The sequence below is a fragment of the Schistocerca cancellata genome, chromosome 8, assembly GCF_023864275.1.
Source record: "Schistocerca cancellata isolate TAMUIC-IGC-003103 chromosome 8, iqSchCanc2.1, whole genome shotgun sequence".
NCBI lineage: Eukaryota > Metazoa > Arthropoda > Insecta > Orthoptera > Acrididae > Schistocerca > Schistocerca cancellata.
In genome coordinates, this window is record NC_064633.1 from 375,752,457 (window position 1) to 375,769,253 (window position 16,797).

At 38.5% G+C, this 16,797-nt stretch overlaps 1 protein-coding gene across 4 annotated transcripts in view; it reads left to right on the forward strand.

The window, feature by feature from the left end:
• The window catches only part of LOC126095762 (bromodomain-containing protein 4-like), a 122,230-nt gene extending 107,045 nt beyond the window's left edge, over nucleotides 1-15,185 (forward strand). For all 4 annotated transcript variants that reach the window (XM_049910566.1, XM_049910565.1, XM_049910567.1 and 1 more), the window contains 4 exons: nucleotides 2,040-2,183; nucleotides 5,131-5,967; nucleotides 13,365-13,470; nucleotides 14,757-15,185. In XM_049910566.1, the coding sequence (XP_049766523.1) occupies nucleotides 2,040-2,183; nucleotides 5,131-5,967; nucleotides 13,365-13,470; nucleotides 14,757-14,827 (1,158 nt within the window). In that variant the 3' untranslated portion in view covers nucleotides 14,828-15,185. The remainder of the gene's footprint in view (nucleotides 1-2,039; nucleotides 2,184-5,130; nucleotides 5,968-13,364; nucleotides 13,471-14,756) is intronic.
• Nucleotides 15,186-16,797: the final 1,612 nt, after the last annotated feature.

A 16,797-nucleotide genomic window follows, 5' to 3' on the forward strand; every position in this document is an offset into this window, starting at 1 on the left:
GCTGTTACTTTCCACCAAAAAACCTCAATCATATAGAAGTTTGTCTTGTCCAAAGGCTTTACATTCAGCTCTACACCCAAGTTTAACCATGTTGCACTTGCTAAAGACCTATGCTCCTTCTACCATCCCCTACAGTAGAAACACTTCTTTGCTGCCAGTCCCACCAACCAAAGCCAAGCTAATCCTAACATTTAACCTTACCTTTCCCAGTTCATATCACCATCCAACTACGAACCCCCCACCCCACTGAATCATTCCTTGGTCACCTTTAACACCAATTTGGTCTCACCATCCTTCCTCAAGTCTCCTCCTGAGAACACTAACCTCTCAACAGAAGAAAGGACAGCTATTCATAATCCCAATATAGATCGTGATCTAACCATCTTCTCTGTATACAAAGGCTCCACCACTGCCATGATGAATTGCAGTGGGTACCTGACAGAAGACTTCTCCCTGCAAAATCCACCATAATGATACCACCACAGAACTACAACTTAACCTCCGATGCTTTAGTCCATCCCAGAACCTCTCCCCTGAGTCCATCTCCCTCTTCACCCTAACAACGTTCCACACACACACACACACACACACACACACACACACACACACACACACTCCCCTGAGTCCATCTCCCTCTTCACCCTAACAACATTCCACACACACACACACACACACACACACACACACACACACACACACACACACACACACACGCGCGCGCGCCTTCTACATGCTACCCAAAATCAACAAACCCAATAATCCTGGATGCCCCATGGTAGCTGGTTAATGTGCTCCTACCAAAAGAATTTCAGCTCTTGTTAACCAACACCTCCAGTCAGTTGAATAAAATGTAGCCTCCCACATGATCTGGACTCGGGGCCAAGACACCCTATCCTCATTCCTCCATGACCTCGACACCTTCTCTTCCACCTGCTTCCCATGGTCTTCCTCAACCCAACGTGCCTCCTTTCTGGATGTTGGCCTCCACCTCTCTGATGACTCCATCCATACCTTTGCCCATATTAAACCCTAGCTGCATTTTGACAGCTGTCACCCCTTCCACACCAAAAAGTCACTCCCGTATGGCCTGGCCACCAGAGGACAAAAAAATGTTGGAATTATGTGAACAATATTCTTCACCAGTGCCTTATCTATCATAGTACATGGAAATGAGGGACATCCTCCCACCATGTCTAGAATGGCATTCTATCACCCACCCAACTGACATAGCTTCCTAGCCAATCCCTATACCCCACTCCTCCTATCCCATCAGAGCGGGCCACATGTGAAAGCAAGCATGTCATATACCAACTCTTCTGCAATCACTGCACAGTGTTTTATGTCTGTATGACAACAAACCGACTGTCCACCAGAATGAATGGACACTGCCAAACTATGGCCAACAACTAACATGATCACCCTGCAGCATAACATGCAGTTGGACATAACATACTAGAGATAATGGCTGCTTTGCAACCAGTGCTATCTGGAACCTCCCCTCGACCATTACTTTTTCTGAACTATGCTAATGGGAATCACCCTCACAACACATCATTCGCTCCTGCAACCTTCGTGGCCAAAACCTCCACTACCCCACTGTCCCCACACACTCCATTCAACAGTTTCTTCTGTCCTTTCATCCCCTTCTAATTCACACCTTCATGTCACCTGCATTGTGTGCTGCATTGTTACAGGCTCGGATACCAGTGTATCACAAACCTGCTGCCTCCCTCCACACTGTGAGCTACCCATCCCCAAACCCTCTTCCTACCTCCCATCTCCCTCTCCTTCTCCCTCTCCGCTCCTGAATGAAACAATCTCTGCTCCACCCCACCCCAGTACATCTGCCGAAATTCAATCCCGGCATTGTGCGCCCAGCCAGTACCATGTATGGGTGCAGGTGTGTGTGTGTGTGTGTGTGTGTGTGTGTGTGTGTGTGTGTGTGTGTGTGTGACTTTCTTTGCAACATGTAAAAACAAATAAATTATTGCAGATGAACTTTACTGATGTCACTATTAAAAGTAGACATGTTTTTGTAGCATTGTGTGCGTGCTGTGGATGATGAAACCTTCCAACGTATGGTGGAACGTCAGTATGAACAGCTTCGCAAGGAACGCATGAAGACGGAAGAGACACCTCCAACTGCTGAAAGCACAACAGAAGATTCTCAGCCTAAACCTGAGGTAAATAATTGTGTTTAATTACATGAAATAATTTTGTATTTTGAGTTGCAGTGCAAATTGTTGCATATTCTGTTTGCTAGTTGTCTTGTTTCGCTTCTTTTGTTCTGAATTGCATTAGTTTATAATTTCTGTAGCTTCCATTTTCACAGTGTAGCATATAAAATACACACAATAATAATTTTTAATCTAGACAAATTTTGTGTGTAACTTCTACCTTCAATGTCAGACATTGCTTGTTAAAGGTGAAATTGCCCAGAGCTGCAGTTTTATACTTCATGTTTTAGTGCATACCACAGTGTTATGCATTTCACACCATATATTTATTTGATCTACCTGCACAGATTTCATGAAATTGTTTTCTCTATCACTCTTCATTTTCTGCCATTCAAACTATTTTACTCACGAAGATGTGAATTCAAATTTGTAAAAAGTTCAGGCATAAAGTAGTATTGAAAATAACACTATTGTGAAAAGGATAGTTTGCTACTCACCAGATGGAGAAGGTGTTGAGTTCTGGACAAGCACAATGAAAAGACCACTAAATATTTAAGCTTCTGGCAAAAAGACCTTCTTTGGAAATAAAAAGCGCGCGCACATTCACAGAACCATGCACAGGCACGGCCATTGTGTCTGGATACTGTGGCCAGACTGCGGGCTCTCTTAGTGTGTGTTTACACCTGTGCACCTTACAGCTAGTCACCGTGTGCCCCACGTGCAAGTAAAGGCACGGGTTTATGTTCATGCCTCTTTCTCAACATGTGCATGCAAGTGGTACCATTCACACCTGTGTTTACACTGGGTGCCTCATCATCTGTGTGGAGCAAGCTAGCCATACAGCTACCAGAACCTAGCCGCAAGGCACACAGGTGTAAGCACACCTTTACTGTACCCCTCTTGCTGTACCCCAGTTATTGTAAGCTGTGTGCATGCTTTAGTAAGAACCATTATCTTCAACACTGGAAATTGCACATTATAAAGAACTTTGAATTACGTTGTTTTTAAATTTATTGTTGCACCCATATAGTATGGGGAGGGTTGAGGGATGACTTGCCCCACCAATTTGTTTAGACTGTTGTACAGCATCAGATGCCCCTCAGCCAACAAAGCACAAAGGTTAGCCTTTCTTAATGGCATGTGTGTGGTTTCTAAATCTGATGAACGATGTGGTGAGTAGGATGTCATCCTACCATTTCTGATAGTTGTGCATTGTTTGACTATTAACAAAGAATGGCTGTTATTACTGCTCAACAGTAGATTGGCTGTATTATATCATGTCTGTTTAGAAGTGTGGTAGTGTATCATAACCTGTGGGCCTTGTATCCTGATCTAGCCATTCTGATTTATATCTTCAAAAATTGCTTGAAATGAATCTGGGGTAATTTCAGTGAGGTTTTTGATTTCCCTTGTTGCTAAAACTGTTGAGTCCTCATTGTCAATTGTGGGGTCCTGCCCACTTGTTGCATATAGGGTGCCCAAGGGATGCTGCATTCTCGTAATGCTATACAATTCAAGCAAATAACATTAGTAGTTTTATTTCAATAAAGCAGACAGACAATATTTAACTTTGAAATAACAAGAGTCTCACAAGCGATGAGTGACAAGCAAACAGAAATGTTTTCCCCTATAGACAATGCCCCAACGAGCAATGGATATGGATCACTGATAACTGTTCTCGTAGTGCTCTGCTAGGCTGTGCTAATACTCTGCGAATACTATCCACTAATATCTGGCCAAGGCTGGCAGGAACGGCGCTTGTATTCACTTCCGCTAGATGCCGCTCCTGGTCAGCGCGCTATTGGCTGACAGCTTCTCACCGCTTTCTATGGTCTTGCGTTCTTCATCTTCATTCCGGCACTTGTGGTTATGCCAGAACAAAAACTCTGCTAGAATTTTGCACAAAAGTTTTGCTGAAATTCTGTGTAAATGAAGAATGTATTGGAGTGGCGGGGGAGTAAGATACGATGTTCGTGACTGTGGTGTCACATTTCTTGCTTCTAAGTAAACTTGTTAATGACACTGAGAGCTTTTTTATTTCAGTTACAGATCCTGAATATTTGACTTTAATAGTGACAAAAGAATAAAGATCAAAGAGGGTATGTGTATATGAAAATGCACCATTACTGTCTCAAACTTGTTTTTTCATTTGTAAGAAACAATTTTACGTATAGTTATTATTATAGTTAATCAGTGAATGTGCATCAGTATTACTCTGAAACTTAAAGAGAGTTACATTTTTGGAAACTGCTCGCAGCATTTTGAATATTTGCAGTTGACAATGCTCTGAAACCTTTCTTTAACTACATTATTATCACAACCTTGAATTAGTGACAGGATCAGGACATTGTCTAAACATAAGTTAACGCACGTAGTGGAATCCAAAAGTGTGCTAATCTTGTGTTTTTATCATTTGTAAGTCATTTATCCTTTTAAGAAAGAAATTATCTCAAGTAGTCCAATTTTATTTTTCCAAAGAGACAAACTTTTATTTTAAAGTATAGAAATAGAAGTCAAATCTCTGGTGCTTCCATATCATTCATATGGATGCAACATAGATTGTTCACTTATGTAACTGATTTAAGAGCACCACCTTTATAGTTTTGTTAGTATTATGTGCTGCATCATTATTGAATTCTTAGTATTTGGCTGGATGCATCTTACTTTTTATGATTTATTTTCAAAGTGCTGTGCTACATGTTTCTGTTGTGACTCTGTCAGTCCTCTTACTCCCAGCCCCAGATGGTTTAAGACTTTCTTTCCAGTGCTGAGTTTAGTACTTTTCTTGATTCTGTCTCTTAGTCTCATATGCTGTGTAAAGCATGTCACATAATTTTGCTTTTACTTCATTTTTCTGGTCTCTAGTCCAAAGAAATTTTGTGCACAAATCAATATATTAGCGATTTCGAAGAGAGTCTAAAGTAACATTAGTTTTATTGCTGTCATGTTGTAGCCAATGGATGTGCAGCCAAGCAATGAACCTGAACAACAGCAGCAAACAACACAGCCGCCACAACAACCACCACCGGTGCCACCACAGCAGCAGCAGCAACAACAACAACCACCACCATTGCCACAGCAGCAGCAAACATTGCCACAACAACAGCTGCAACAGCAGCAACAGCCACAGCTGCCACCACAACCCCAACAGCAGCAACCTCAGGCACAACAACAACAACAACAACAACAACAACAACATCCGCCACTGCAGTTACAATCTCAGTTGCAACAGCAGATGCAGCATCCTCAACAGCAGCACATTCTTCAACAGCAGCAACAGTTGCAGCAGCAACAGCAGCCAGCACCGCAACAAACTGAACCTGGTCCTATGGCACCAACAAAGTTGCCCTCTGAAATTACTCAATCCCCAGCACTTCCCTCTGTACCACCCCCACCTCGTAAAGTATCGACACCACCAACAGTAGGTTTACCACCGGCAATTGCAGCCCAGCAGCATACACCCCACATGCCTGCCAGTCATCCAGCAGGTCAGCCAGGGCTGCCTCCCCCTCATCAACAACCTGGAGGACCACCTGGACCACCATATCAAGGTTATCCACCACCACCACCAGGACCAGCTGGTAATCCAAATGCACCACAGACAGTGCCAGTACCACCTCGCCCACCACACACTCACACTGGTTATCCCCCATACCCTCAGCAGCAACCTGCTTACCAGCCATACACACAGTATCCTCCACATCCTCATACATATTATCCTCCTTATCAATACCATATACCTCCGAGACACTATCATCCTCAACAGCATCCAGATGTGGCATCACACCAGGTACAAAACATTTAATATTATTTTCTGTCATAAACATTGAATATCTTGGAGGAGTAAATAGTCTCCCTAAAATACTGCATACAGTGCAGCATTAATTCAACTGATGTATGTGTGACATAATAATGTTTGGCATAAACAGCAGATTCTTTATTTTATTATTAAGTAGGGCCATAAATAATTGCAGATTAAGCTGCACACAGCCAGACTGAAGGGTAATGGTGCACTCTATGCTAAGTATCCTTATATTCTCATTTCAATATACTTCAACACTACACGGAGAACCTTTTATTTTGCAGTTGGCAGAATCTGTTTTTGTACTCTCTTCATATAAAATTTGGTGACTTTTTATAATGTAATGATTTACGGAATACCATTCATAAACCTCGTGATCTCGGTAGCAACACCTCCACTACTACCGCCACAACAACAACAACCACCACCGCCATAATTGACAATAGGTATTTAAAGTACACACACCTTCCATGTCGCATAAAAACATATACATGTTGTATTTTCTTCACTGTCACAAAATGTGAATTAATAAGAAGTGAACAGGTGTAAAAACTATTAGTAATAAACATCTTGTATATTTTCAATCTGTTTCTTTTTATTTCCTATTTATTAATTCTTTCAGGGCACTTTCATATCCTTCTCATTTTAGATTATTATTATTATTATTTGTTTGTTTTATTGATACTCAGTTTACTTCCTCCTTACTTGTATTGAGGGGCAATAATGTAATTTTTTTTCTACCTTTTATAGCTTTGAAAATTTGCCTCTTTTAAGTTTTCTCTGTAAAACATTTTGGGTTCAAAATATTTAGTATAAGTTTTGATTCTGTAGGATCGACTGCCCCATTTGTATGTGTTGTTTGTTTTTGCGGATGTTACTTCTTCTGAACTGCAGAGAAAAATGAAGTAAATAAATTTATTGCTCTTTGTTTATAGACACTATCAGCGAAACACAACAGTTGAGATAGATTCTGCCATTTTGTAGATGGCACTATGGTGACATGACTCAACAAAATGCACTAAAAGTATATATGGAATAATTGCTCACAAAAAAAAATCACTTAAATTTTTTTCCAGCCTTGATCACGTTATAAATGAAACATTTTGCAGTAGTGAATGGTTCCTGTGCCTGTTGCTTCTCCCTCATATTAACTGCTTATTGAGCAAAGGAACTGAAGGGAAGAGCTGTATTTTAAAGTCGAGATAACCCAGAAAGAAGTGTGTCACATAATCAAAACACAGTTCTTCCCCTTCCGCCCAGGTATCAAAGTTTCATTCAGTGGTTGCAAAGGTGCTTTTGCAATGTTTCTGTTTCCCTGGTGGTGCATCTCAAAATTAAAAAGATGACTTTTTCCTGATACCATAACAATATCTTTAAAAAAAACTGCTTTCTCCCAAATTGTGCCTGATTATTCATCAGCAACATTTTTGATTGAAAAGTTTTAAAACGAGGCCATTGGACCAGATTTCAAGAATACTACAGGAGCAGACTATCACATTTTTTGTGTCACTTTTGCCACCAGAAAACGTCAAATAAGACTGAACAGGAGAGTGGTGGCTTGTAGTAATTTTACACAATACTAGAGGAATGAACATTTTAGCAATATAAAAAATATTTCAACTCTTATAGCTAATAAATACGAGGTATGTGAGAAAAGTAATGATACAGACAGCACTGCGAGCGATCTGGCGACACTGGTTCATCCCTTCCAGATGCTCAGTCCATGTTTCAGCTCCGTGCAGCCATTACAAGATTTTTGAGAGTGCCATCAGTGAAATTGTGTTTTTGTTGTGTGTTAAAAAATGGAACATTAGAATTTAGAACAACGTTTTGCAATCAAGTTTTGTATTATACTTGTTGAAAAGTTGAAACTAGCATAAGGTGCACATTCCTTATCAAGAGCACAAGGTTTTCACTGGCACATGTCTCGTTTGAAAGGCCGAGAACACCTTGAAGATGAAGATGAACCTCATTCAGAGAGACCTTCAACTTCAAAAACCAACGAAAATGTCAGTCATGTGCATGCTCCTGCTGTTTAAAAATAAGGATGATGGTTGTTAGAAACATGTCCTTGGAAGGCTCAGAAAAGGGTGAATTGAGTGAGACCAGATGTTGCAGACGAGTGGAGGCTGCATCATGACAATGACACTTCCGCCACGGAATTTCTGACCTCAAAAGGCATTCATGTTGCTGCACAGCCGCCCTAGTCACCTGATCTGAGTTCTTGTGACTTTTTCCTCCCTGAAATCAAAAAATGTCTCAAAAGGATGTCATTTTGGGACTCTGGAGACTATTCAAAAGAACATGACTGACATGTAAAGGCCACATCAGTTGAAGCCCTTCAGTGCTGCTACCAAGTGGAAACGATGACTGAAAGGGAACTACTTTTAAGGGACAATATTGTTGTTTGAAAGAAATAGAAACTTTGATAGATAAAAAATCGGTCTCATTACTTTTCTTGCACACCTTGCAAATACAACTATTAAAGGAAGCTTTCACTACTCCCACGTGTGTATATAAGGTATTGTGGTTTCATCTTAATACATTGATTAGCCCCGTGTTGTTAAAGGATGAAGGAGGGGAATCATAATCAGAACAGTTATTAAGTATTCATTTGGCTTTCAAAGCTAATGACAACTTATCTTAGTGAATGTCATTCTGCACAGGAAGTGATGAAAATAATTTGAGGAAAAATTATCTATATATTTTGCAAAATAACTGTATAACTGTTCATTTTGTAACTTTGTTAACAAGTCCTAACTCTGTTCTAAACTGCTGCAAGTGACACGTACACAGTGTTTTATGTAACTGTGTGTGTCTCTCTTCTTACTGTTACCGTTGTTAGGTAGGAGGCCTACCTTATACATCACACAGTTCAACACAGCCATTATTTGGCATTATATTGTTTCCAGGTTAATCTCAATTTCCTTCTAATCTTTTTTAGGCTCTATATAATTAATCAAAGTTGTTACTTTCCTACTGGTAAGGCTTTTAAGAAATTGTGCTTGTGATGCTGTTATTGAACTCACATGCTTAAACCTTAAAATGCCAACCATAAAAAACAGTAGCTTTATTTATTGCTTGATTCTGTAGCTTCTCGCAGAAATAAAGCAATCACTATATTTTATTTCGCTCTAGATGAGCCAATAGATGAAGGATGTGTAAAATAGGTGAAAAATTAAAACTAAATAACCAAATTGAAGTTTCAGGCAGGATGCTAAGGTAACCAAAGTGAATTAAAAAAATAACAACAAACATGTTATTCATTTTAGATATGACAGAAACTCTTGGTTCCTGTATGTCTTTCTATGTCAAGAGTGATCTGGAATACAATCCTGGCTCTGATTTACATTTTCACTCTATTGAAACAACAGTGCAAAGTTTGGTTGGAAAGGGGGAGAGGATAATTTGGTAACTAGATAATGTGTATCCCTTCCTTATTCTACTGATGAACATTACACAGAATGGAATTGTATATGGATCCCAGATACTTTAACATTACAAAAAGTGGAATGTGGGGAAAGCATACTGAGGGAGGGAAGATCTGTCCAGACTGTTTTCTGATAATACTAGAATATTTTAAAATGACCTTGCATGTGATGCACAGTTCTTTCTTTTTATTGCCTCCGTTTGTTATTGACATATGCTTGTTTTTATAACTATTTTGTTTCAAACATATGCTCTCACCATGAATTACACAGGTATTATTTAAATCTCTGAACTTATTTTGACTTACCAAGGTGGCAATACTTATAAATGTATTGTAGGTATGTCCTATCGTAGATAATTTACAGGTCCCCAATATAATCAGACAAATGCTCCTCTGGTTTTTGCCTTTCCAAGGCAGCAGTATTAGGGCCATGTTTTGCATTTCACACAAAAATGACAGACTATTGTTATCATTTCAAGTCTTATGTAACTCATTTTGTGGTCAAACAGTAGGTCTGTGCACAATAAATTGCATTTGTACTTTTTTGGCACTAGAGATTATTGCGAGTTACTATTTGTCTTACATTGCTCCATGGTGAAAACAAGCGATAGCATTTAACTATAAAGCAGTATTTTCCCAGAAGTATGAAACAAACTACATTTTTTATCATGGCACTACCAGATAATACTTTTTCATGGGTAAAAATACTCCCGAAGGTGAGACAAATATTTTACAGTGCTCATTCACTACTGGCCATTAAAATTGCTACACCAAGAAGAAATGCAGATGATAAACGGGTATTCATTGGACAAATATATTATACTGGAACTGACATGTGATTACATTTCACGCAATTTGGGTGCATAGATCGTGAGAAATCAGTACCCAGAACAACCACCTCTGGCCGTAATAACAACCTTGATACACGTAGGCATTGAATCAAACAGAGCTTGGATGGCGTTTACAGGTGCAGCTGCCCATGCAGTTTCAATGCAATACTACAGTTCATCCAGAGTAGTGACTGGCATATTGTGATGAGCCAGTTGCTCAGCCACCATTGACCAGACGTTTTCAGTTGGTGAGAGATCTGGAGAATGTGCTGGCCAGGGCAGCAGTCGAACATTTTCTGTATCCAGAAAGGCCCGTACAGGACCTGCAACATGCGGTCGTTCATTATTCTGTTGAAATGTAGGGTTTCACAGGGATCGAATGAAGGGTAGAGCCACGGGTCGTAACACATCTGAAATGTAATGTCCACTGTTCAAAGTGCCGTCAATTAAGAACAAGAGGTGACAGAGACGTGTAACCAGTGGCACCCCATACCATCACGCCGGATGATACGCCAGTATGGCGATGACGAATACACGTTTCCAATGTAAGTTCACCGCGATGTCGCCAAACGCAGATGCGACCATCATGATGCTGTAAACAGAACCTGGATTCATCGGAAAAAATGACGTTTGGCCATTCGTGCATCCAGGTTCGTCATTGAGTACACCATCGCAGGTGCTCCTGTCTGTGATGCAGCGTCAAGGGTAACCGCAGCCATGGTCTCAGAGCTGATAGTCTATGCTGTTACAAATGTCGTCGAACTGTTGGTGCAGATGGTTGTTGTCTTGCAAACGTCCCCATCTGTTGACTCAGGTATCGAGACGTGGCTGCACGATCCATTACAGCCATGCGGATAAGATGCCTGTTATCTCGACTGCTAGTGATACGAGGCCGTTGGGATCCAGCACGGCGTTCCATATTACCCTTCTGAATCCACCTACTCCATATTCTGCTAACAGTCATTGGATCTCGACCAATGCGAGCAGCAATGGCTGGATACGATAAACCGCAATTGTGATAGGCTACAATCCGACCTTTATCTATGTCGTAAACGTGATGGTACACATTTTTCCTCCTTACACGAGGCATCACAACAATGTTTCACCAGGCAACGCCAGTCAGCTGCTGTTTGTGTATGAGAAATCGGTTGGAAAGTTTCCTCATGTCAGCACGTTGTAGGTGTCGCCACCAGTGCCAACTTTGTGTGAATGCTCTGAAAAGCTAATCATTTGCCTATCACAGCATCATCTTCCTGTTGGTTAAATTTCATGTCTGTAGCACGTCATCTTCATGGTGTAGCAATTTTAATGGTCAGTAGTGTAGTATCATATCTCTGTTTTCTATAGTCCATTTGGTTTCTGTATAAAAGGGGAAAAACTATAATTTGCTTCTCGTTGGTGTGTATGTTCCCAAAATATTGAATGTATTTTCAAAGAGCTGAGAATTGCGTTTTAGCAGGAAATGTAGCATCACACAATATCCAGTTTAGTGAAGAAAAGAATGTCTTCTTGTGTCTGATTTCTTTTTTTCTTGCTAAAATTCATTTGAATATACTTGTGGCAAATTATTGTGTGTATAGCTTTGCACACAAATGAAAACTCATTTTTCTTTAAAAAATTACTCTGTCTCATTTACAGGCTGTAAATAGTTGTCCCACCATATTATTATTATTATTATTATTATTATTATTATTATTATTGTTGTTTTTCACCTTATAGTTGTCAATTAATTTAGTTTTGTGCCAGTTTCAGTTGTTGTTGGAACACTTTGTGGAAGTCTGACAGATTTTGTAAGTTTTGTGCATTTAATTAATGTCAACATGTTTATGTGATAAAATACCAGAAGCTTTTTTTTCCCCACGAGGCGTAAATACAATAAAATTACAAGTAAATAATACTTATTGCTGAATATACAGATGTATCAAACTAATGACATCCATCTTATGACTGTCTCAAGGGATGATCTGTTACAGCTTGGACATTAACTCCAGTCTAAAGAGATGGACATTCACTTGGTTAGGTATAAAATACCTAAAATGGCAGATTATAGATGCTATAAATTGAATACATCACTGTAATAACTTCTGAATTTCTTTTCATGACCCTTTATTAAGAAGCTCTGTTTCATTACCAAAATGGGCTGTTAGCTATTTTTCCGTTTGGAGTTTAACATCCTGTTTTCTTTACTATATCAGACACACACGTCACCAGTTGTACTCCTTAGCAACATTGATATCTGTGCATGAAGTCAGAAGATGCCTCAGTGATTTGAACAGTTCAGTCTAGAGATTGAAATATGAAATTTGAATATGTCACAGATATGTTTGTTTTATATTTTATTCAAGAAATTATGCTTTGCATAAATAGATAACTAGCAAAATTTTTCCACAATCGGTTGCTAGCATTGACGTATGCAACGTCCTTAAATTGTAATGGTCAGTGTGTGTTGTACTAAATCAAATTTTCTTATATATGGTGCTTTAATCAGCAACTGCTCTAAAAAAGTTGGCAACCTCTTTTTTAAAAGAGGAAGTAGTGTCTATCCTCTGATAACACTCAGATGCCCTGTTAAAACTAAATAAAGAGAAGGAATGAACAAATTTCCAGTGTAAGCAATGGCCCAGTGACCTGTGTTAAGAAGCAATCTGTTAATGACAAAAACCCTTTAGAGGCACGCAGTGGAGAAGTATTTTGTACACATATAATTGCATACTATCAGCATTATTTCTTCATTCAGAAATATTTACCCTGATAATTGATAGGCTCATACATATAATAATTTCAAGAAATATTTAGACACATGTTCTCATTTGTTGGTATGTAGATTTATTTTCCTTTGGGACATAGTAAAAATGGAATGAACCAATTGTCATATTCTCTTCTAAATTTGATGGCAAATAATTTTTACTGCTCAACACCCTGACTGACTTACTGGATACCTCATCTGTGCTTTCACTATTCAGGTGATATTGTAAGACCCTTATTTGCAAAACTGTGATTTACCTTTTGTAATTGAGTGTCAAAACTAGCTCGGCTGCAAAGAGTAATAAGTGCAGTATATGCAGTCAGTATTTCTGCATTTTCAGATTTCGTCCTCCAGTTGGGTGCTTGTTGTTTTCTTACAGGGTGTTGATCCAAGTGTTAGTTATTCACCAATGGCTGAGGTTGACCGGCCTCCCATGGATGATGCTAATATCGATCGTGGAGCATCAGTGGAGCAGTCTGCTGATGGTAACATTCAGATATGAGGAAATTTAAAGATGTTATCATTTAATGCTTCATTTTTGTACTCTTAATAGGCATGCATTTGACACTGCTTTGTATTATTATATTTCTTTTACTTTTACGTATTGTATTGCTTTTTCTGAAACAATGCTTCATAATTACCACACTGCTAAAAAGAAGTAATAATCTTAATAATTACCAATAAACTTTGTGCACTTGTTTGAACCTTAATGGGATTCTTGTTAGTTGTCCTTTCCTCTTTATTGACAGTGTGATGTGGAATACTTAAATACAAAGACAGGTTAAAAAATGAACTTTTTCAAATTTTGATATTGTCTGAAAAGTTTTCCTCCAACAATCTCAAAGGTTTTTGAAAATCATTGCAGTTACATGGATAAAATTTTTTCAGATAATAACAAATATGATTTGCTGTAATTAAGGATAATAATAATGGTGTGCACACACACACACACACACACACACACACACACACACACACACACACACACAATATTATTCCATATCATTGAGTGTTGACAATGGCATAGCACATTGCTGAACAAATGCTCAAGGTAATAACTACAATTGATTGTACATGTTTTTGCTCTACAGATCATTGTTCTTATACCCTGTAAAAATAAAATACTGTGGAAGCAATGGCGTCGTCCTTATTAAGAAAACCACGGCTATTGGATATAAAATGCCTTTCAGTTTATATTCTGAGATTCAAAATACAATATTTGTTCTTTGTAGTACACTTACACGCACATAAGTTTGTTAACAAGTATCTTATGTTGCAAAGATGCTTTTGTATGTGTGTGCATGACTGTGAAAAGAACCAAACATTATTTTGCATGAAAGACTACAGAAAGCTTTGATGTATTGTACAGTATTTACAAGGAAACAACATTTAAGAAAATGTTTTCATATTTTATGAAAGAGTAACGTCTGTTGAAACTGTGCGACAAAGATCTACACACATTTAAAGATGGAATTATTTTATCTTTGCTTGATAGTAATAGAACAGTAATGCTTGCAGTATGTTAGCCTTTAGGAAGTAATTCCTCCTTGGTAGCTAATATTGTATATTGAAATTAAACTGTAATGATATGAAAATCCCACTTGCCAGCTTCATGCAGAGATCTAATCTTTGATTGTTACTATGCTTTGTGGCTAGTGTAAGGTGGTGTTACAAGGAATGTGCATGGTCCTCATCCAGGCATTATCAAAATTGAGCATGCTTGTAAGGAAGAGAAATTAATTGCATAAACAAAGAAATTTTGCTGTTTCAGATACTGTTGTAATGAAAGGAATGCCAAGTGACATTGACCATGCTTCTGATAAGAATAAAGATGGAGACTGAGCTAGGAAGGCTGTTGTATTAACAACAATTCACAGATTTCAAAATGAATATCAATGTATTAAATAAAGGTTTGCTACTTTAACACAAGGACAGTTCTCTGTGTTTTATCTACATATATCTATTTGTTACTGAGACCTGATGTATGAATGATACTTAACTATAAGAGTAGTCATTTAGTTATCATATTCTCACATGAGAGAAGAGAGATGGACGTTTTTGTGAGATTTGTTGTGTGTGTATCTTGTAGTTGTAATACAAAAGCAAATAATATTGATGTATTATACATGAACTTCAGGGCTACACTATGTCAGCTCATACAAATAAAATAGAACAAGGAAAATAAATTTATCTCAACAAATTCCATCTTGATAAAGTTCTGTGCAAGTATCAGAATTGACGATTATACCAGTAGTGAAAGTAGGTGTTATTGATTTTCAGCTGATGAACTGCCAAAAACTTGACTTTAGTTTCTGATATTTATTCCATGGTCCATGACTGTGGTCTTAGAAAGCTAGTTAGCAGCGCACACATTTATTTAAATCCACTGGACACCATAAGTACTGATGCAGCTTTCAAGAAAAAAAGAATATTTCTGATGTAAAGCACAATAATGAATATGTGGTATTAAATTTGCATTGTTTACTGCTATTGTTACTCTTTTTTAACAATTGTATAATTGTGTACTTTAGTTATTTTCTGCTGTGACATCACAATGATGGTTTCAAATCTCACCAACAGAATTTGCCACAGGCAAGAGGTCAGCTTTCTGCTTCTGTATAATGGCACACAAGAAATCGTTCCTGGTTAGGGTACTCATCAAGGGATTTTTGTTGTGTGAGGTGACCAATATTTATGAGATGTAAAGATCTCTGAGCAAAAAGATGAAGCTGGTGCCTCTTTAAAAGTTTGCTGAAGGTGCTAATCCACAGTCCTCCATCATGTGAAACATTATTAAATATTTACACTTACAATCTAGTAAAATTATACTTTAAATTCATTAATACATACTGCAACAACTTTTACTGGGGATGGGAATAAGCAAGTATACGTTCCAAATCTGTTATACTTTGAAAAGGACTGTCAACATTTTTGGACGTTATTTAGGCTAAACATACTAAAATCATTTGGGCCATTATGCCAGTATTGCAGGATATTTTAACCATGATACCAGTGATTCCCAGAAAAATCAATGTTTGATCCCTAACTATGGAAGATACCTCAGAGAGAACAGAAGCACATGACTTTGATGTACAGCCGATGCACTCTGTAGTGCACTACGAAGGTGGAGTTTCATTCCAGTTTACCCGTGCATAGGTAACTTAGTCCTGAAATTCAAATCAATATTACCATTACAGTTGGTATTGCCAGCACCTGAATCCTGATACATTCTAACCTCCTTATCATTATAGTTCACAATCTCTTATGTCTGTAAATCTTACTATAGTGTCTACTTGTGGCTGCCATAGTACGATTCTTGTTCAGTATAATTTTGTGATTTCCCGGTTTCCAAACATATTTTCCTACTACTGATTTATTCCCCTTCTCCCTGTCTCCCCTTGCTCTTCTTTCTGTGGATGTTTTGTGTTTATGTTTTCATTAGTCGACACACAAATTTTGCTGCCAGGAAATCTTAAAACGTGATAAAAATATAATATTGATAGATAAAAAGTCTGCTGAACAAATGGTGGCAGGAGAAAATGCATAAAAGATGTTGAAACAAGTTTTAAGGGCCCTTTCATCTGACTGAAGGGTTGAAGGGCAAGGAACAGGAATGAAGGTAAAGGACGGGTGAAGTTTAGAAAGTGAGAATAGAGATGGGAAATTTACCCAGCCAGAATCCCAAGTCTTGGGAGACTTACTGGATGGGATGAGAAGGAAAGACTTGACTGTTGACGACTGCACCAGACAAGATTTGAAAACCTGAGAACTTAAAGGTCGAATGCAGAGGTAACTGGGTGAGTAGGGGGGGG